General features: G+C 42.2%; 1 protein-coding gene and 1 non-coding gene across 2 annotated transcripts in view; both read left to right on the forward strand.

Annotated features, from left to right (window-relative positions):
- KIAA2012 (KIAA2012 ortholog) overlaps window positions 1-23,283 on the forward strand; it is a 110,833-nt gene that overhangs the window by 60,983 nt on the left and 26,567 nt on the right. The window contains exons 14-15 of the mRNA XM_077747590.1: window positions 7,852-7,989; window positions 16,610-16,682. Of these exons, the coding sequence (XP_077603716.1) occupies window positions 7,852-7,989; window positions 16,610-16,682 (211 nt within the window). The remainder of the gene's footprint in view (window positions 1-7,851; window positions 7,990-16,609; window positions 16,683-23,283) is intronic.
- On the forward strand, window positions 14,818-14,924 carry LOC144217910 (U6 spliceosomal RNA). The gene has a single exon (XR_013330988.1). It is a non-coding gene; the product is annotated as a U6 spliceosomal RNA (small nuclear RNA).

A 23,283-nucleotide genomic window follows, 5' to 3' on the forward strand; every position in this document is an offset into this window, starting at 1 on the left:
AATATATATGTTATTATATTATTATATATATATAATATATGTCAACAGCTATCTCCCTATTATCTTGAGAGGGTCTTTTTAGATGGTAATTACAGCCAATGTTTTTGAGGTTTACTACGTGCAGAGTTTAGGATTATCTCCCTTAATCCTTACAACATCCCAATGAGGTAGGTATGGGTTTTATCCCCATTTTACAGATGAGGAAACAGATGTCACAACAGATAGAGTCTCATTCAACATGTGACCTGCACTTGTAAAGAAGCCTGCTGGTTTGGGAATCCCACAAAGCTGCATTTATATCCCTACTTCTTGCATCCTGGCTGTGTGGTTTCAAGCAGGTATTTAACCTCTCAGAGGCTCAATTTCCTCATCAGTAAAGGATAATAACATGTCGCTCATGGGGTCATGACAAGAATTAGATGAAACAACATATGGAAAGGGATTAGCAGTGTTTGTCACTAAGTAATCCCTATAAATTACAATAGTAATTTGTATTCCATTCCCCTGCTCTCTGCTTGAAAGCCGTTATAAAACAGAACTTGGACCTTTTATATATCTAAGGGATCAGAGGTGGAAAAGGAGAAGCTTGAAAAGCAGGAATAATTTAAAGGACTGTGGACCAGTCTATCTACCATTTTCCCCCTCCCCCATTCCACCCAGCCCCCAAGCCCAAATATCCCCCCAAACAAATATCCTCCATGCTGTCTGGATTTTGTTTCACTGCTTACAATTCAACCTATTAGAGATTCCTTTGGGTTTCTCATATCTCATTGTGAATTTTTGAAATTCTTTTCTGTCCTACATCCAAGGAAGCACAGCTGAAAGCCTGGGACAGAGGGGGAGCAAAAAATTTTGGAGCCAGGAACACTGTATCCAGCAGTGCTGCCCAGGAAAACTTAGAAGTCAGAGGACAGGAGGGCCCAAAGGAAAGGAAAGGGGGAGGAAAGAAAGGGAAAGGAGATCTTTGTTTCTCTTCTTCTGGCCCTCTGCCATTCCAGCACTACCAGGGCTAGTTCATCTTTTTAGTCCAGCTAAATTATGTATTAGATAAACTTCAGTGGGCCAGTGTGGAAATCAAAGCAACATGGGCATCATTTCTTTCTCTAGTGAAAATCAACTGATTTTAAATGACCTATTACAGTGGAATCAGTTTGCAAGTTGAAATTCCCTGCCTCTCAGTTGTCTGTCAGATTGGAAAAGTCACACCAGACCCAACATAACAAGGAAGACACAAAATTTGGGCTTAAAGTGTTGGGTTAGAAGGAGGTAGGGACTTGTTCAGATTTCCCACCCTGCATCCCACCACCTCCCATTTCTCAGTCGAAAATAGGATGTGTCATCTCTCAAATACAGGCACAGATCCAGCCTGAAGACAGCCAGACACCCCCTCACAGAAAAAGCTAGTTTCTACCTCCCCTGGGGCAAAAGAGATCCCTACTTTGGCTTAAAATTTTTTTTCCTCCAGCTCCTGCTAAGCCAGATAAACAATGATTCTGTTGTGTCAACAAAGCACTTAATTAAACTGAAGACAATATCAATTAGAACTGGTGGATAAGATTTACTTCCAGAAAGTAGAAGCCCTGGAATTATGGTGTCCTGAGTTTCATTATTTAAATGCTCCCTGAATGGAACAGTGAGGTTGTTTGGCCCCATTTTTAGGTAGGGCAACTGAGGCACAGAAAGCTTAATGAAATGGCAAAAGTCGCTAAATGAGTCTCTCACAAAAGCTAAGACTGGAGATTGCAGTGTTTCTCTTCCTAATCTAAGTTTGCTAGCTATTGGGCTAACTTACTAAACACTCATGAGGATGCCAAATCCCTTTCATAGAACTGAGGCATAAAAAAGTGGATGGAGACCAAAATTTTGACAGGAGGGGAAATAAGAAGCCTCTTCTCTGGTTTCCAAACAAACTGTCTCTCTACCATGCCTCCTTGCAGAGTCCTCCTAAAACTGTCCACTCAACCCATCTCACCAGCACCAAAAATTGCCTTTAGCATATAAAAAGGCTAAGATGTCAGGTGGCCAAAATGAACAAGATGAACCCAGGTGACAGGCACAGGGACCGCTGGGCAGACTTGTGGTAAGTGGAAACACACCATGGCTTGGGGGTCCTTTCTCCTCAGAAAAAGCCTATGCAGGAAGACCAGGTTATTGAATCGAGATCCTGGTGTTCCATTGGGCCTCCTAAAGACTAGAGGTCTTCTGTTCCTCCAGGCCAGGGAAACCTAGATAGAGACAAGCTCTCAGAGGAGGACCTAGGGCTGGCTGGCGTGGCCGACCTTGCACAGGCAGGGTCTCCTGCCAGTTACCATGAGCTAATTGTGTATACAAAGTTCCTGACTACTGAGTTCCCTCCCCAGGCAGCCCAGTCATATGGAGCCCTATAGAACTCCATTCCTTTCTTAGCCCCCACTCTGTCCCCATTCCTACTGCACACTCTTAGTTCCACAGGCTTCCATGGGCGGGAAAGAACAGGGGCTGAGAAGGCCAAGTGCTGGGAAACTGGCCAGACCTTTTAGCCCATAGCTCTGCGAGCAAGAGTGACCCTTTCCAGGATTTGGCCCCCACCCACCCAACAGGGAGCATGGTGAGGGGGAGGTTCAGAATCCTAGTCCTCCTCACCCCTCCCTACCCCCAGTGACTGAATCTCTCAGATCTATTCATCCCTGCTGGGATTCAGAGTCCCCCAACCCCCAGGAAAGTGGAAGGACAGACTATCAGCCAAGGAGGGGGGCCTGGTGGTCCAAAGGAGAGACTGACTCTTTTCCTTTTGTTTGCTCACAGGAGGGGACAAATGCCCTGTGTGCACAGAGGTTTGATGTGACAACTTGATAGACCACATAAGGGTTTCAGCAAAGGCCTCCCGACCCTGCTCTCCATGCATTAAGATAATGATGGGGTGTGTGCCCCAGTGCATTTCAGATCTTGGCTACAAAGGCCCTCCTTCCTTCTGTTTTCTTCCTCCAGCTCAGCTTGCCCACAGGTTCCCAGAGACTCTTGGCAGCTTTCTCTCAGGCAGAATGAAGTTGTGAGCTGTGTGGGAGGCAGTTAGACAGCGAAGAGTGTTGCAGCCTTCTTAATGAGGGACAATAATTCCTCTTGGAGCCATTAAGCCACAGCTACAGATAGGGGGAACCCCAATTAGAAAGGAGTGGGAGAAGTAAAGAGGGGGGTCTGAGAGATGCCTGCAAGACAGATCTGTGTCTTGGGGGCACTATGGGCCCCATGGGTAGAGATATAGCTGATTGGGTTTAGAATCTGCTTTCCTTCTTAAGGTCAGTCGTTCCAGTGACTATAGAGCCAGCCCACGGTGGTGACCCTTCAAAATACACACATTGAAAGGAGGAGGCAAAATTACCAGAGAGAAGGGTTTTTCTTTAAGTTTGTGGCTCAAAGATTATAAGAGTAAGAAAGGAAATGATATTTATTTAATGGACATCCTCTGTAAGTTTTGCTACATTAAGTATATGTGCATATGGATATTTGTATTACAGCCGATAGCTCTCTTGTTCTGGCCTTCAACTGAATCACATTATGTTTACAGCAAGATAATAATCCTGGATTTTCCATGGCTCACTCTGTCAGAGTGTAAGATTAGGTCTTGAATTCATTAACAGCCATCTCCTTTTAAATGTCAGATAACTTTTTAAATGCCAAGTACTTACGCAACACCCTCTGTGCAATTCAAATCGGCTTTACCAAATTAACTCATTAATCTTTATTGTTTCATTTACTGAAGAGAAAGGCTTCCAGGTGTTTTTAGCAGAACATGAAAATATTAAGGTAGTTACAATACAATACAGGTGGGTTTTGATTTTCTGCTCAACATTGACCCTTCTACCAGTTTTGTAATCATTCCCAGTAAAGCATCCACATAAAAGAAGCATAAAAGCTTCAGGCGTCTCTCCTTTCTTCTAATTCTCCCATTTTCCTTCTCTTTTTCTTCCCCCTTCCACATCTTCAGATACCCTGACTCCTGTTTACTATTTATTCTGCTGTCTTTGCTCTCAAAATAGCCCAAGAGCTGCAAGTGTCAATTATGATGGTTCTCCCACCCAGAAAACAGAAGGGCATCTTGCAGGATCAGGGATGGAGCTCAAAAGGCTGCTTAGAACAGGCCTAGAAATCAGGAATTCCACTGTTCTTTCAGAGAACTCCTGCCTGGTTTTACCTCTGAATAATCAGATACAGGCTACACTGACTGCTAAAGATAGATCCTTCCAGAGTTGACTCCTTGTCACCCAGTTTTCTGCTCAAGTCACCCTGGAAAGGTCTTCTCTTATCACCCAAAGGCAAGTCCCACCCCTCCCCATCAACTTCCCTCTTATCCCATTTCACTATCTTCATAGATTTATCTAAAATCATCCAGCCCAGGGCACCTGGGTGGCTCAATTGGTTGAGTGTCCAACTTCAGGTCAGGTTATGATTTTGTGGTTCATGAGTTCAAGCCCCATATCAGACTCACTGCTGTCAGTGCAGATCCCGCTTTGGATCCTATGTCCCCCCCCCTCTCTGCCCTCTCCCACTCATCTACCTCTCTCTTTCTCTCAAAAATAAAAAAATTAAAAATAATTTAAAACAATAAATAAAATAAAATCATCCAGCTTATGTATGTGTTTGTTTGCCTGACACATACAATATCACCCAATATCAGTTTAGTGAATAAATGAAAAACCATTCCAACACATGGCTTCGTTGCCTAGTTTTAACTTTCTGACTTCTCTTCTCGCCACCTCCCACAATCCTGTTTATATATTCAATCTTTTCTTTCCTCACATCTCCCAAACCCCCTTTCACTATCATTTATTTGTTAGAACAGTTGAATGTAATAAGCAAAAACAGTTCTTCACATTACAGTGACTAGAGAGCCTTCACTGAAGACATTCCATCAAGCTAGAATTCATGGTCCCTAAAGTTAAAGAGATGAGCCATACAGTTGGGAAAATTGTTTTATCAAAAAATTTATAGGTCAGCTAATTTAGAGGGACTTTTCTCAAAGCCTCTCAAGTCCCCACTCTTCAATCCGAGCCCTACATAAGGAATTAAAGTGTCTGACTGTTGATTTCGGCTCAGATCATAATCTCCTGATCTCACGGTTTGTGAGACAGCCCTGTGTCAAGCTCTGTACTGACAGCATGGAGCCTGCTTGGGATTCTCTCTCTCCCTCTCTCTCTGCCCCTCCCCAGCTTGCATGCATGCACGTGCTCACGCTCTTTCTCTCAAGATAGATAGATGATTGATAGATGATAGATAGATAGATAGATAGATAGATAGATAGATAGATAGATATTTAGAAAAAAGACTTACAGTTCAGATGATTTGCAGGGACTTTTTTTTTATTTCGTTTATGTTTATTTTCGAGAGACAGATAGAGCCTGAACGGGGGAGGGGCAGAGAGGGAGACAGAATCTGAAGCAAGCTCCCAGCTCTGAACTGTCAGCACAGAGCCCAACAGGGGGCTCAAACTCATGAATCCTGAATTCATGACCTAAGCTGAAGTCAGATGCTCAACTGATTAAGCCACCCACATGCCTCTTGGAGGGACTTCTTAAAGACTCTCAACTCTCCATTCTTCAACCTGAGCCCCCCATAAGGAGCTAAAGTAATTCTAACCATTGGAACTGGCTGTGACTATGCTTTTGTCTTCTGGGCTAACACAAAACCTTCTCTGGAAGATAATGGAGAACTTTCCCTCAAATCAATATTGTCTGATTTTTATTATTCCACCCAGTGATTCATGCATGATTTTGGAAGCTAGAAAGCTTCAAATGTTTTGTCTGATTCTAGCTCGGACCAAATGTTTTCATTTGATCTAGAAACAGGGAGGGGCTGTCTCACTCCAAGAAGCTAATCAGATATATGACTGAGATGACAAAAAATTGGATATGTAATTGTCCAAGAAAGTCTTTATCTCTAGCTACATTTCAAAACAAAGGAAATGGGTGGGGGCGTGCATCAAAATGATGGTTGCCTATGGGCCCAACAGTTAATTCATCATTAATGCTTTAAAGTAATGTAAATGATATAGGAGGGGGAGTTTATAATGGCCCAGAGAGACAGACATCTGAAATTTAGTCTCCTAGAAAATATGGAAATGATCAAATCCACATCCAGGGTGATCTCATGGCATACTAGTGACCCCAGCAAATCAGCCCTAAAAAATAACAAATAACTTTCTTCTTTGGGAACGAGAAGCCAATGCTATGCAGAGGAGAGGCCTCTGGAGGTCAGCACATACTTCCTGTAATGTCGTCATCACTGGCTCTCCCCATTGTAATTGAATTGGGCTATAACATGTAGCTTGCCCCCAGTGTGATTGTTACTCTTTTGTTCAGCAAATGTGTATCAAGTATCTATTTGTTTCCATGCCCTGTGCCAGGCACTGCTGTTACCTGGAAACAGCACAGTCATGGTTCTTGCCCTCATGGAGTTTGTAATCAAGTGAGGAGATGAGTTGGCTGCACAGAATAAGCATCATTGTAGGCAATGAGGGAAGTGCTCGGTGCTCTGGGATGTCACAGAAAGCATATGGGACGAGTGAGCCAGACCTGAAGGATGAGGAGAAACCAGAAGGGAGGAATACATTCCCAGGAGAGGGAAGGGCAGTCTCACAGTCTCCAGGAACAGACCTTGGAAAGGTCAGTGATGATGGTAGCTCTTTGCACTTGCTATTCCCACAGTGAGGTAAACAGTTCCTGCAGAGAGCCCCACAGAACCTTCCCTGGCCTTCTTCAGAGCTTTGCTCAAAAATCACTTTCTTATGGGGCCTTCCTGCTTAAAATTGCAGGCTACTCCTTACTCCCCTCTCTGCTTTATTTTTCTCCAGGTCACAAATCACTGGCAGACATAACTTATGTTCCACTTGCTTGTTATCTCTTCCCTCTCAATGAAATGTATGTGCAGTTTTCATGGGGCTGGAGACTTGTCTGCTTCTTGCACTATCGGATCTGCTCTACTGGGCATAGAAAAGGCACTCAATAAATATTTCTTGAATGACTGAATAAGGCAGGAGAGATAGTCCAGGGCCAGGCAAGAAGGGTCTTATAAGCTTTTTAAGTGGGTTGACCTTCAGGCTGAGGGCAAGGGCCTTTGATTGTTTTAATCGGAGTGGTATGGTCCGCTTGGCATCCTGGAAAGATCACCCAGGTTGTAGTATGGAATATGGGCTGGAAAGCTACTTCAGATCAAACTTTGTTGTGTTCTGAATCATACGTCATTTGCCTGTTGTAACACCATTCTCCTGTGGTAACAGGAGAGAGAGCATGGTCCAAGAGATTGGAGAGGCCCTAGGGCCTCCAGACTCCTGTATTAGCCCATTCTTCCTTCCCTCTTGCTAGATTCGTCCAAATCACTCCTCGTAACACATCAAATATATTTTAAGCTTGCAAATAAACTAGAATCTTGCTGCAACTTTATCTGCAAGGTAGATTTGATAACCATTGTGGAAGCCATATGGAGTCTGGGGCACATAGTGGTTACCAGCTGTATAGCTTTGGGCAAGTTACATTAAGTAACTCTCAGAACCTGCAGTTCCTCATCTGTGAAATGGGAATACCAAGAACTGCGTCACAGTTGTTGTGAGACTTCAATAAATGATTACAATCCTGAAACACAGGAAGGCCCTTTTTTCCACTTTCCTATTACACTGACCTCAGGTATGAATTAATAACCAGTCTTGGATTATCCTCTATATATACGGATCCCCTGTGTCTTCAATGATAAAAATAGGTGTTATGACTAGTGTTCCAACGATGAAAAATTACTTTCTATAAATATTTGGGGATTTAGACTAGCTCTTGTCGCACTGTATATCATTCCTATGAAAGTTGGGCTTTCTGCTTCTCTTCACAGGGAGCCCAGCAGTCCTTGGAGGCAGCAGCTCAGAAGACAGGAGAGCCTCAAAGTTGTATAAATAAAGGGCTGATATGTTCAAACAGAAAAGAATTTTACACGCGCAAGCTGCACATCGACATGACGCCGTTCCTGAAGGTGATCTCACACTGAGAAGACGAGGAGTTTTATAGACACATACACAGGCATCCCAGTTAATACATTTCTGCATGGTACAAAAACAGCTTCAGAAGTCTCTCAGAGTTCATGCTTTATCAGAAGGGACAGAAAATAGGCAGTTTGTAGCAGATGAAGGAAGAACAAATTAGGACGGTAATCACAGCTAGCCATCGGGGACAAATCAGTCGGGTGTCTGGTTTGGGTGGTGGGGGACAAAGAAAAGAGACGAGAAAGGATAACCTTGAACTACCTCATAAAACAAACAAATATAATTTATTTTATCTTGACAGTAGCTAAAATAATTGTTACTGTTTTATCACTGTAACTGAGTAGAACTGGTATTCTGACTGGAAGAGAAGACTTATTCTTGGTAACTATTTACAAGTCAACTGCATATCCTCTTTGGATGTCTGACCTTATTTTCTGTTCTCTGAGAATTCATTATTCTCTTAAGCTCACCTTCATGTCTAGTTAAAGGTGCTGAGAGTTTCTATGGTGGTGATGTCATTTGTCCACCTTTGCAATACTCTGTCTTGCCCAGCATCTAACACAGTGCCTGGCACCTGGAAGGTGCTCCCTAGGTGCTCCATAAATCGACTGCCTTCTTATCCAGCAGACTTAGGGTTCCCTTCTTAACCATTCTTTGCCCCCTTTAGAGCTAAATGAACCGGAAATAACTGATCAGGGAGTAAAAGAAACTCATCAGGAACCAAGCAAGGCTTGGCTTAAAAGGATCTCAGATCCTTTGTACTACCCTAGAGAACAGCATCCCAGGCCCTTGATAAGAAATGACTAGGAAAGTGGCACCTGGGTGGCTCAGTCGATTAGGCGGCTGACTTCATCTCAGGTCATGATCTCGCAGTCCGTGGGTTCGAGCCCCACGAAGGGCTCTGTGCTGACAGCTCAGAGCCTGAAGCCTGTTTCNGTTAGGTGGCTGACTTCATCTCAGGTCATGATCTCGCAGTCCGTGGGTTTGAGCCCCACGAAGGGCTCTGTGCTGACAGCTCAGAGCTGAAGCCTGTTTCAGATTCTGTGTCTCCCTCTCTCCCTCTGCCCCTCCCCAGCTCGTGCTCTGTCTCTCTCTGTCTCAAAAGTAAGTAAACACTTTTAAAAAAGTGACTAGGAAAGACAGAAACAGAGGAGAGGAAACCGAATACATGCAGGTTCATGATGCCGGCGCTATTCAATGCTATAGACTGTCAGAGACTTCAGAGTTCATGAGTGTTACTCTTGTAACTTCAGTTAATCCAGAGTTCTCAGATTACATCTTCTCTGGGCTACTCCTATCCCATCCAGAGCTGACAATGTGAGGCTTTGGTGAAAAGTCATGTATTTGCCCCAAATCTATCTCACTCCATGGCCGGGCTCCGCTTTCCTCTATTTTCCTGTTAATTAGGCTCTTTCCCCATTTAATAAGATGGCTATTGACTTCTCTTTCTAGATCATTCTGGAACTGAGTCTTATTGGCCCAAGTTGGGTCACATGCCCATCCCCAAATGAATCACTGTGGCCAGAAAATTGGAATACACTAATTGACTCAGCCTCAGGCCACAAGGATGAAAAGTGAGAAAAGAAGGAATGTTTCAAAAAGGAAAATAAGGTCCTTATAACCAGAATAAGAGAGAATTATTCTGGGCAGAAAAAAAAAATTGCTACAAGTGTTCAAAATAATTACTTTGATTCATTACTTATTATATTAGCTTCTAGAGCCACCAAAGTACCACAGACTGGGTGGCTTAAACAATAGAATTTATTTTCTCACAGTTCTGGAAGCCAAAAGTCTGAGATCTAGGTGTTGGCAGGATTGGTTTCTTCTGAGGCCTTTCTCATTGGTTTGTAGATGGTCATCTTCTCCCTGTGTCCTCATATGGCCCTCCCTCTGTGTGTGTGTGTGTGTGTGTGTGTGTGTCCTAATCACCTCTTCTTCTGAGGAGACCAGTAATATTGCATTAGATCCCACCCCAATGATGAGCCCGTCTCATTTTACGTTTTTTTAAAAAAAAATTTTTTAATGTTTATTTTTAAGAGAGAGAGACAGAGTGTGAGCAGGGGACAAACAGAGAGAGAGGGAGACACAGAATCAGAAGCAGGCTCTAGGCTCTAAGCTATCAACATGGAGCCCAACATAGGGATCCAACCCACAAACCGTGAGATCATGACCTGAGCCAAAGTCAGGTGCTTAACCTACTGAGCTCCCAGACGTCCCTGTTTTTAAAAACCGTATCTCCAAATGCAATCACATTCTGAGGTACTGATGGTGGACTTTAATATATGAATTTTAGAGGAACACAATAGAGCCCAAAACACACTAATGAAACTATTCTTTTTTTCCTTAGCATCAGTTTAGTTCTTCCCTTCGCCCTAAAGAATTCTTGATAGACACTTCCCAGGATGAGGTATCATCAGTATCATTACTATTCATTCCATCTATAGTGAGCATCTACTGCTACTCTGTGTCTGACCCTTTCTAGGCATTTGGAATACATCAGCAAACAAAATAGATGGAGATCCTTGGCCTGCCCCAGGCAACATGTATAGTATGTTCAAAGGTGATAATTACTATGGAAATGAGATAAGTATATTTAGGGAACATCTAGGAACTGCAGAATTCATAGTATAGATTTACAATAATTGTTTTGCATATTTAACGTCCACAGTGCTTTTGTGGTACACTTTTTGTTCAGTAATGTTGGTACCATGTTACAGAGGGAAAGGCATTGTCATCCCTAAGGTCCACTTTCTGGTCCACCCTTTTCAAGACTGACAGAAATTGTAACTCAGCCTGCTTCTACAGGGGACTTACAGTGCACACAGTAGGCTTTCTGACTCCCAAACTGTCCTTGCCCAAAAGATCACACCCTTTCTTGCAAATGTTCAGTGTTAAAACTCTCCTTAGGTAGACTTCCCCTTCTTGACATGGTAATTCCTAGATTCTTAGGGGTTGCCTTGTAGAAAAGGACAAATCTCAGGGCTTATATAGGAAAGGATGGTGAATTCAAACAGAGGAAGTTCTGTCCTCAGCATCTCAAGCTTTATAGAAACCAGTTCATTCTGTACATGTCATTTGTGCATTATCCACAGGACATTTCATTCATTTTTCTGGTGCATGTAGGAAGCATTGCACATTTCAGGGGATAAGGGTAAGAGATAAAAATATTGAGGCTGAAAAGGGGAATGGAAAGAGATGCAAATAATCATAGTTGCTAACATTATTGAGCACTTACTCTGTGCCAGACTCTGTTTTAAAGTTTTACATGCAAGAACTCATTTAATTCACAAAAGGAATCTAGGAAATAGGTAACATTATCCCATTTTACAGGTGAGAAAACTAAGGCATTGAGAGGTTAAATAACTTCCCAAATGTCATACAGTTGATAAATGACAGGAACAAGATAAAGGCAGCCCAGCTCCAGAGCTCATGTTTTCACCCATGTTTTCAACCATAAAGCCTCACAGCAGACGCCAAATGAGTGACCTTGTAATACTTCTGTGACTGTGCTTCCTTTTTAGTAAAATGGAAATCGTAATACTGGGACCTCCATACCTGCCTCTCAACAGTGAGGCAAGAATTACATGAAATAATAATTTTGAAAGAATTGTCTCACCTTCAAAAGATTCAACTCATAGAAAGGAACATTGATTAACTCCTGCTTAGGACCAGGGCCCTCACATATTGGAAATTTATTTAATTTTCGCACTCCTTTCCTGGCGAGTGTGTAGATCCCTGCTGTACAGATGAGGAACTTGGGGACTGGTAAAATGAAACAGTGACCAGTGACACGGCTGCCAGCAGAGGGAACTGAGATTCAAAGCCACAAAATCCACAATACCTGATGTTGATGAGGTCTATCTATTACGTTCCTATGAAGAATTTTAATTGTACATCTTTGCTTTGGCTTCAGAACCTTAGGAGAGGAACAGAGATTTAATAATATATTTTAATCTTAATAACACAAGATATCTTATGATTTTCATAAATTGTTTTTCTTTATTAATGAAAATGTGTGAGGTCTTTTTTTCTTCTTTAAATGTTTATTAGTTTTTGAGAGAGAGAGAAAGACAGAGACAGGATGTGAGCGAGGGAGGAGTAGAGAGAGAGAGACACAGAATCTGAAGCAGGCTCCAGGCCCTGAGCTGTCAGCACAGAGCTTGACATGGGCCTAAAACCCATGAGATGTAACCCTAGCTGAATTAGGAACATTTAACTAACTGAGCCACCCAGGCGCCCCTGTGTGGGATCTTTTTAATGCACAAGAAACATTGTACTACCTTGAAGTAGAAACTCATAAATGAGATATTAATTTTCTTCCATTATTAAGGAGGTATTGAAATTAGTCACTTATATGTATATATTGTGGTATGTTACACAGACTCTCCAAATGTATTTTCCTAAATAAGCCTTTTAAGAACTCTGTATATATTTATTATTACTCCATTTCAAAGATGGAGAGAGTGAGGTTCCATGATAGGTCATACAGCTGGCTCCTGGCCCACTGGAGCCCCACTTCTGACTCCTGCATCCCATGTTCCTCCATTCCCCTGGCAGCTCCTCATGAAAGCCTGCTGTGAGCCTAGAAGTACCATGCTCACATGGGGTACTGTGCATGAGGGTAGTAGGCAAGACCAAAGGAAGATTTTCCAAGGAGAGATGAGAACTATAGGTCACCTGGCCAAGCCCCTGTCAGTCAAAGCAACTGAGGCTCAGGGTTTAAGTAACTTGCATGATCTGAAAGGCATGATGTGTAGGAGTCAGGGCTCCCAGGGCAGGCAGTCTGACTCCTGTACCCCAGCCACTCAGGCAGCTGTGTCTCATGTCTGGTTTTGGTGCTGCAGTTCGTGTTTACAAAGTGTTTGTTACTATCCCCACCCACCCACAGCCCTATAATATCCTACTCCTGCCAGTGCTCTTTCTAAATACAGCTCAGTCATATCACTGGTTTGTTTGAAATCTCTTACCATGTCCCCATTGGCCTTCCGATTAGACCCTGGCATCAAAGATGTATTTCTTTTATAAATAGAAAAATATAAAACCTCAATTTATTTTTAACTCCATGCTGCAACCTGCAAGATCTGGCCCCTATCTAATTCACACTGTCCATGCACTGCAGTCCCCAAAGCTGCCCCCCACCCAGCACATGCTGCTTCCTCTGCCAGGAACTGCCCTACCTCCCCTTCTCTGCAAGACTTAGCACCACGTCCCCTGGTAAACAAACCTTCCCCAGACTAATTTAGCTTCACCTTCCGTGAGGTCCTGCAGAAAACTGTCATAATCTGTCACAACATTTATCACACAGCATTGCAATGCTGAGGTTTTATGTCATTTCTCCACAAGCCAGCAAGCTGCTTGCAAATAGATCTTTCATCCTGGTGTCCCCAATGCCTAGCACATGACCTGGCACACAACAGACACTCAATAAATGTTCATGGGCTGAAGCAACAGATGAAGAGCAAATGACTTGGTTAGAATAACTGAGCTAGGATTGAATTTTCAGTCCTTCAGCTTGTTTGGCTCATTCGCCAAGTGATATTACCTATGTTTCAGTCATTCAGTTTAGTCATTGCATTTGTAATTCATATTAAAAATGACAGATTGTGGGGTGCCTGGATGGCTCAGTCCAATAAGACCCCAACTCTTCGAGCTGAAGTCATGATCTCACGGCTCCTGAGATGGAGCCCCACGTCGGGCTTTAGTTTGTCAGTGTGGAAGTCTCCACACTTGGGATTCTCTCTTTCCCTCTCTCTCTGCCACTCCCCCCACCCCATGCTCTCTCTTTCTCAAAATAAATAAACTTTTAAAAAATAATGACAGGGGTACCTGGGTGCCTCAGTCAATGTTTGGCTTCAGCTCAGGTCATGATCTCATGGTTCATGAGTTCAAGGCCCACATTGGGCTGGCCCTTGTCATCACAGAACCCACTTCAGATCCTCTGTCCCCATCTCTCTCTGCCCCTCTCCCACTCACACACTCTCTCTCAAAAATGAATAAACATTTAGGGAAAAAATGACAGATTGCATTTTGTTTAGTTCTACGTGTTGTGTGTGCATTTTTTTAAGTGGGCTTCACACCCAACATGGGGGCTGAAACTCACGACCTGGGATCAAGTCCTGAGTTGGGATCAAGTCGGGTGCTTAACCAACGGAGCTTCCCAGGCATTCCTATAAAGAGATGATTTTTAACAGTTGTGTAGTATTCCATTGTGTGAATTACCATAATTTATTTGACTAGTCCTCAGTTGGTAGGATTTTTAGGTGGTTTCAAATCTGTTTCAGTGAATAACCTTAGATGTAAGTCATTTCTCATGCATGTTCAAATATCTAAAACACGATAGGGTTGGGTTTTTTTATAGTTTTCTAGCAACAGACTTTCAAATTAAGACTACTTCTTTATCTAACAGGGATATACCAGAAGGTTCTTTCAAAGTCTCTGACTCTCTCTGCCTACATCTCCCCATCTGTGAAATGAGAATATTTCTTGCCCCTGACGGCTCATAGCTACATGTTAAGACTAAAGGTTTATCCTTCTTGCCTTTGAAATTCTTCCAAAGAAGCAAGCTTGTTTCTCCCTTTTAATCCAGTTTCCTGTTAAATTAATAGGACATGTAAACAGGAATTTGTCTTTCAGTTTATCTCTTTTCTACTCTTATAACTTAGCAGTTTATTATGACTGAGGTGGGTTTTCCTGCTGTACTTTTTCAAAAATCTTTCCATTTGTTTAGGGATGAATTTTTTTTTTTTTTTTTTTTTACTGCACCAAGGCCAAATCCTCTTTGTCTTCAAAATGAGAATTGCAAAAGAAAGAAAATTACTGTGCTCATTTCGGCAGCACATATACTAAAACTGGAGCAATCCAGAGAAGATTAGTGTGGTCCCTGCATGAGAATGATATGCAAATTCCTGAGTGTTCCATATTTTCTTGTATACCTGAAACTAATATAACACTGTATGTTGACTAACTGGAATTAAAATAAAAACTTAAAGGAAAGCCTGGCTGGCTCAGCTGGAAGATCATGATACTCTTGATCTCAGAGTCATGAATTTGAGCCCCATGTTGAGTATAGAGATTACTAAAAAAATAAACTTAAAAAAATATTTTAGAAACTTATCATAATAAAAGCAAAAAAGGAAGGAAGGAATGAAGGAAGGAATGAAGGAAAGAAGGATGGAAGGAAGAGAAAGGAAGAAAATTACTTACCCACTCTAGCTCTTTTATGACAGAATATCTCATCGGCTCCAACAGTAAGCTAACAAGTGAAAAACACGCAGGGTAAAAAACTATAGAGTGAGAAGAGAATGTCAAACAAATAAGAGTAATTGTCTCTTCCCAGAGCAGTTTAGGTGTTTGATAATTAAGTGGAAAAACTGCTACTAAAGGTAGAGGAACTTCAGTCCTAGGAGAGACTTCCAGGGCTCTCCATATCCAATTCTTTCTTTGTAGCTGAAGTGAAGCTGTGGATTCAGCAGAGATCCATATGACAAAGACCGAGAGCTGGCTTCATCAGATACATGTGGCTTTACTTAAGTCTTTGACTCTACGTGTCACATCATTTTGGCTACCAATGAGCTGCTCTTTTAATAATGCTCCAGAGGAGATCAGTGACTCTCAATCCTGGCTACATGTTGGAATCACCCAAGAAACCTTAAAAATGCTCTAGTTCCAGGGGCACCTGGGTGGCTCAGTTGGTTGAGCATCCAACTTCGGCTCAGTTCATCGTCTCACGGTTCATGGGGTCAAACCCTGCCTTGAACTCTGTGCTAACAGCTCAGAGCCTGGAGCCTGCTTCAGATTCTGTGTGTCTCTCTTTCTCTCTGCCCATCCCCTGCTCATGTTCTGTCTCTCTCTCTGTCTCTCAAAAATACATAAAATGTTTTAAAAATTTTTTGTAAATGCCCTAGTTCCAGAAAGTCTAATTTTATTTTTGGGGGGGTAAATATTGGGTATCATACCTTTTAAATAGTTCTAATTCATAGCCAGTGTTGAGAACCACTGTTATGGAAATTTCTACATGGTGGATTGCAAGCAATTTGTATGACTGGGAGAAAGAAGGAAGAGGGGATTGATGTGATAAGAAACCTAATCCGTGGCAACCTTGGAAACTCCACAAAAGGCCAGTCTGACCCTTTTGCTTCCATTAAACCCTTTCCATTTGTTCTCAGGATAAAACCAAAGCCCTTAATCTGCCTTCAAGGCCTTGGGAGCCTGATTCATCCCACCCTTCCTATTCTTTCAGCCTCTGCTCTCATCATACCAGTCATCCATCACATCCCTGGGGGTACCTGCTTCCTTCTCCAGTTGGTCTTTGCCTGTGGCATTCTTCTCCTCACCCCCCGGTTAACACCAGGCATGGAACACCATACACATGAATGGGACAAGCCTCCCACAGGAGAAATACAACTAAGACCCCTGCAATGCTCAGCACTGCAGCTAAGCCCACCTGGCTCTTTAGGGCTATTCACGCTGATACTAGACTTTTTGGACACTGAAGTTAAAATAACTTGACAAAGAAGGAGAAGAACTGTATTTTCAAAGGGCATGGACCATAGAAGTGTTTGTCTTTATTTTGTCTTATGTACTTTCTTTTATTGTGTATTCACCTAACAGGAAAATGGAGATGAACTGGACAATCATGAAGAACCAGGAGGACCCCTCAGAGAAAATCATCAAGACACCCAAGGTAGAGACAGCCAGGTTGGGTTTTAAATCTTATCACAATAACCCTCTGATGAGGTTTGCATTGGTTCAAAGAAGTTAGTGGGGAATGACCCTTCCATTTCCTTTCAGGGCTGGAAGTCAGAAAACAGACCAATGTGCTGAGTTCAGACTCTAATTATTCTTAGTGCATCACAAACCAACTGATGACAATAACATGCTTTTATATTTTTGGACTTACTAAAAGGTTTCTTTCCTGCCAGAGACCACAGATTAATGGAAGAGAGTAGAGACTCTGGGGTATCACAACAAGGTCTCATAGGCACTTCTACTTTCCTGTTCCTCCTGCTTTCAGAGGGGCGTGGATATGCAGGTGCAGGAGCTGAGGTTCCCTGCCTACAGGGTTAAAATTCCAGGGCCACCTGGATGACTCAGTTGGTTAAGTGTCCAACTTCGGCTCAGGTCATGATCTCGCAGTTCATGAGTTCAAGCCCCACGTAGGGCTCTGCGCTGACATCTCAGAGTCTGGAGCCTACTTCAAAATCTGTGTCTCCCTGTCTCTGTCCCTCCACCGTTCATACTCTATCTCTCAAAAATGAATAAAAGTTAAAAAAATTGTTTTTAAATAAAATTCCAATGATGGGGTAGGGAGTGGGGACAGTGTCTTTAGAGACACAGACCCTCCTGCCTACCACCCTGGGTAGCCAGAGCTGTTTGCGTGTGGCTTCCTCCATAAATGATGCTGCATTTAATAATGATGGCTCTAGGAAATATTGGGCTCAGAACTGGGCTTTTTGGCATATATTCCCAGAACCTGAGCTAGACTCTAATCTCTTCCCTAGGGGTATCTGTACATGCTGTGTGATACTGCAGTTGGGTAGGCCCAGGTACAGAACTGTTCTTTATCCTCACTGCATCCATCTTGCAGGAGTGGAAATGGATAGGTGAGAGACACCTGTGTTCTCAAGGAGTGGATGCAGTGCCAGCCAGAAGGATAACCTGTTTGTTGTTTGCTGTACAAAGACATCCAGCAGAGGAAGCAAATAGGAGCCTGTGCTCTGCCCCCTAAGCTACGCACCTCAGGACTGGGGTATTCACGCAAAGGGGGTTCCTTTCCTACCTGGCCTTTCTACTGGGGTGCCTTTCTTGAATTCACACAAGGGGCTCTATATAAGCTAGCAACAGCAGCTCTGAGCAGCTGAGTGGAGAATGCGGGCTCTGCAGTTAGACTACTTCCTTAACCTCTCTGTACCTCAGTGTCCTCAGCTGAGGCTGAAAATAGTATTCCCCTCATAAGGTTGCATGAGAAATAAATGAAGTAACTCATATAAGTAATCCTTTAACAAATACTGTCTTATTATTTTTTTAAGTTTATTTATTTATTTATTTTGAGAGAGAGAGAGGCAGAAAGGGGCAGAGAGGGGGGAGAGCGAGAGAGAGAGAGAGAGAGAGAGAGAGAGAGAGAGAGACACTCCCAAGCAGGCTCTACACTATCAGCACAGAGCTCAATGTGGGGCTTGAACTCACGAATCTGAGATCATGACCTAAGCTGAAATCAAGAGTCAACCACTTAACCAACTGAGCCACCCAGGCACCCCAATACTCTATTATTCTTGACTTGGATGATTGTCATAATGATTAAATGTCTACCCTCTTGCAGTCACAGTTTACCAACCTGTGAAATGACACCATGACTCTTTCTATCTCCTCTAGACCCCAAGAGGTGAGGGAGACCATGAGAGCTCACTAGAGATAAAAGTGCAAAGTCATGGATTTGGAATTTCATCCTAAATTTGATATTTTTCTGTTTACATCTCTTACTGTTTCTTTTATTTGATATTCTAAACAAAAATACTTTTTATACTCATTTTCACTGCCAGGTGCCTAGGTGGCTCAGGTCATAACTTCAGCTCAGGTTTATGAGTTTGAACCCCACTTTGGGTGAGCAAGAGCCCTGCTTCAGGTGAGCCCCCCTCTCCCTCCCCTCTCTCTCTTGCTGCTCCCTCACTCACTTGCGCCCTCTCTCTGTCAAAAATAAAATAAAATAAAATAAAATGAAAGATTTCACTGCTTCTACATAACAGACAATAAAATATTATGGTAGCTCAATTTCTGGGTTTGGTCAAGCTTTTAAGCAGAGTTCTTGCTAAAATAAGTCTCCTGCACCCTCCATTTTCAAAACTGAGTGACAGTAACCAGGGAAACATGCTCCAGTCTTCAGACCTTCCATATCATAAGTCACATATGCAGAATGTGAACGCTGATGAGACTCAAAGTGCAATGGAGGTTTTAAGCAGTGCAGAACATGGCCAAATCTAAGCAATGACCAAGCCAGTCAAAACAGATTTCCTTTCTCATGACAGAGGAACAGGCTTCGTCTGACTTCCATAAAGGTTATCCAGACAGTCTTTAATGCAGTGATATATCACTGCAGAAAATTAAAGAAGGCATTTGCCTGTCCTGAATGATAAATGCTAATGTTTAAAAAGGATCTCAAATCTTTATAGGAAGAAAAGCAAGCATGCCAAGGAATTTTTTTTAACTACTTAAGTATAGATTTTTTCCCTTCTAGCCCTTACATCTAATTGCCAAGATTTTATTTTCTACTACTCTAAATTAAGTAGTGATCTTCATTTTTAAATTATGAGCAATGAGCCAGTGCCATATCTACCAAGAACACCTTGCTTCTTAGACTTGGTGAAATTACCACAAACTTGCATGCAGTACAATCAGACAAATCACTGGCAACCTCCAAATCAAATCGGGTTTGGAAAATGGCTCATGTTAAATGCAAAACTTTCCTTTCCACCTCTTTTCCCTAACCCCTCAGCCCAAAGAAACAATAGAATTTCAATTCTTGTTTATTTCCTAGGCCAGTTGTTCTCAAACTTCAGTGTGCATCAGAACCCCCTGAAAGTCTGGTTAAAATAGATTTGGGGTCCCACCCCTAGAGTTTCTAACTAAATCTGGGCTGAAGTCATAGAATTTGCAATTTTTATAAGTTCTCTGGTGGTGCTAATGCTGGTGGCACTGTAAGAATCACTGCCCTGGGCCTTGCTTCTAGAATTTATTCCTCTAAATTTAGCAGTGACTCAATTTAATCTGTTCTTTTGAAAATAAAGGGTACTGTTTAGGCAGCATCACGGTGATCAAGAGCACTGATAACAAATCTGATTTCCCAGGTTCAAGTCCCATTACTCCACTTACTAACTGCATGCCCTTGAATATCTACTGAACTTCTCTGGACATCTTTTTCTTCATGTGTAAAATGGAGGTACCAGTACTACTTATCTCATGAGGTGGCTGTGACATAAACGAGTTAATACATGTAATGTGCTTATGAGAGTGCCTGGCACAGAGGAAGTGCTCACTGAGGGTTAGCTATCTATCAGTCTGTTTCTTTAAAACCTTAATTTAGTAGCCGTAAGTGGAACCTTGTCAGAAGAGACTTGGTCTAAGTTGATAACATGATAATTACTTTCTAGGTCAATCCCATTGATGGGGGGCTTGATCTTGGGGGGACTGGTTGAGTCCTTTGTGTAAATCTTTAAGTCTACATGTGGGCAGCAGACCCAATCTGAACAAAGCAGCCTTGCCAGCCTCTGCCTTCTGTGAAAAGCTATGTAGCAATAATGATGTAACCACTTAGAATGTGGCAGAATTTGAGATATTCTTAGGGGGAGTAAGAGATTTGAGGAGCCCTGCATGAGATACAGGGGATCCCTAATGAGTAGCCTGAAACAATGAAACAATGGGTGGACAAAGACAGAAGGCAGGTCTTACAGAAACCCTTAGAAACCAGTGAGCCATTTCTATTCTACTAGGGAAAAATAGGCCCAGAGCATTATTGCTTTATTGAAGAGATGGATATGTAGTACTTAGGATACTGATACAACTGTTCTAATAAAGACCAAGATAAAGCGATTTCAAATAAGATGGAAGGTTTATTTCTCTCTCTTGGAAAGTCCAAGCTGGCAGACAAGAGATAGGACAGCCCTGCGCCAGACATCTCTCTGCCATCCCCTTTGTTATTACCCTTCTCTACATCTTAAAGCTGGCTCAACATCTCCTCACCCTGAAGACAGGAGAGAAAACATCAATGTTGGGCCCACAGTTGCCTTGTAGGAGCAAAATCCACTGGCCCCAATTGGCTGTAGGGAGGTTTGAAGGCCTCTCCTCAGGGGCAGTTCCTGGCTCCAGGAATAAACAGCTCCAGAAGGAACAGATACACTGACTGCCCAACTTGTGCAAAGAAGTAAGGAGTAGCCAGTGTTGTGAAAAATTTCCCTTAAAGCTATGGAAAAAATAGATCAGAAGTATGTGCCCAGGAGTTGAGACAGTGCCCCTGCCCCAGAATCTACAACCTGGAAAGTGGTACCACTCCACAGGGCTACCACCTGAGGTCGGTCAGGGCCCTTGCTCCCTGCTTTGCTCCATATGAAGCCTGCACAGTCAGTGTAGACTGCCAGGCTCTGCGATCCCAGTACTGGATTCAGAATTATCTACTCATTCTTAGCAGCCTAGATGACCTCCACGTGCTGTGACTGCTTTATCTTTCCTTCTGAAAAGTATTTCAAAGTCCTCCTCCATGGTGAGAAGTTGTACATCCTTAAGAATGTTTCTGACTCACTCTACTTAACCCAAAATGGAAACCCCAGGGAAGTCCCCAATATCCCAGAACACAGCTGTTGCCCCTTGATTCTAAAAATTCTCTTCACCTTCCAGGAAGCAAAGTTTATTTCTAATTTGAAACCCAAATTCATCAAGACCAAAAAGCAGTTAAACCTAGAGACAAAGACAACATAAGAAAGGAAATTTATAGACCAATCTCACTTATGATCCAAGATAAGACTCCTAAATAAAACATTAGCCAATCAAATCCTTAAGCTTATATTTAAATATGTAATATTTTATACAAATATACATATATATATAGTGTGTGTGTGTATATGAATATACTATATACCAATACCACGACTGAATGTGGTTTATCCCAGGAATTCAAAGATGGTCTAACATGTGAAAGTCTGTTTATATAATTCATATCAAGAGGTTAAAGGAGAAAGGGGCGCCTGGGTGGCTTAGTCGGTTAAGCGTCCGACTTTCGCTTGGGACATGATCTCGCGGTTCGTAGGTTCCAGCCCCGCGTCGGGCTCTGTGCTGACTGCCAGCTCAGAGCCTGGAGCCTGTTTCAGAGTCTGTGTCTCCCTCTCTCTCTGACCCTCCCCTGCTCATGCTGTCTCTCTCTCTCCTAGAAATAAATAAAACATTAAAAAAAAAGAAAGAAAATTAAAAAAAAAAAAAGAGGTTAAAGGAGAAAAACCTTAGGGTCATCTCAGTAGATACAAAAGGAAAAATAAATTTATGACATTCACCCATTCATGATTTAAAATTCTCAAACTGGGAATGGAGGAAAACTTTTTGATTTTTTAAAATTTTTATTTAGTTATTTTTTTAAATTTACATCCAAGTCAGTTGGCATATAGTGCAACAATGATTTCAAGAGTAGATTCCTTAATGCCCCTTACCCATTTAGCCCATCCTCCCTCCTAGAATCCCCTCCCACAACCTCCTCGGTTTGTTCTCCATATTTAAGAGTCTCTTATGTTTTGTCCCCCTCCCTGTTTTTATATTATTTTTTGCTTCCCTTCCCTTCTGTTCATCTGTTCTGTGTCTTAAAGTCCTCATATGACCGAAGTCATATGATATTTGTCTTTCACTGACTAACTTCACTTAGCATAATACCCTCTAGTTCCATCCACGTAGTTCCAAATGACAAGACTTCCTGATTTTAATAAAGAGTGTCTACCAAAAACCTGCAGTTCACATCACACTTAAATGGAAGAACTTTAAAAGCATCCTCTTTAGAGAAAGAACTAGCATAAGGATGCCCTCTGTCATTGCTTCTATTTCAAAATTGTAGTAACACAGTAGGGAAACCAAAAGAAAAAGGACAGAAAGGAAGAAATGACACTGTCATTATTCCCAGACAATAGTATTATATGGAAAATCCAAGGGCCTCTACAGACAAACTATTAAAAGACACAAAGTCAGGGGCGCCTGGGTGGCTTAGTCGGTTAGGCGTCCGACTTTCGCTTAGGTCATGATCTCGCGGTTCGTGGGTTCCGGCCCCGCGTCGGGCTCTGTGCTGACTGCCAGCTNTCTCTCTCCTAAAAATAAATAAAACATTAAAAAATTTAAAAAAGTAAAAAAATAAAAAAATAAAAATAAAAGACACAAAGTCAGCAAGATTACTAAATGTGGATCGATACATAAAAAAATCAATTGTGGGGAAAAAACAGTTTGTCAAAACATAAAGCACAATTTATAATGCAATTTTAAGATAATTGTTATTATGAAAACCCCCAAACATAGACAAAAATGGACAGATAAGCACAAGAATCCCACATATACATCTCCTGGGTGATATAGTTCACTCATATCCCCAACTCCTTCCTCCCTTCCATATTATTTTGAAACAAATTTTCCAGCCTTATCTCATTTTACCTATACACACTTGAGTATGTATCTCTAAAAAACAAGAAAAGACACTTTTGGTGTGTCTGGGCAGCTCAGTCAGTTGAGCATCTGACTCAATTTTGGCTCAGGTCATGACCTCATGGTTC

Source organism: Crocuta crocuta, unplaced genomic scaffold (assembly GCF_008692635.1).
Source record: "Crocuta crocuta isolate KB4526 unplaced genomic scaffold, BGI_CrCroc_1.0 scaffold159, whole genome shotgun sequence".
NCBI lineage: Eukaryota > Metazoa > Chordata > Mammalia > Carnivora > Hyaenidae > Crocuta > Crocuta crocuta.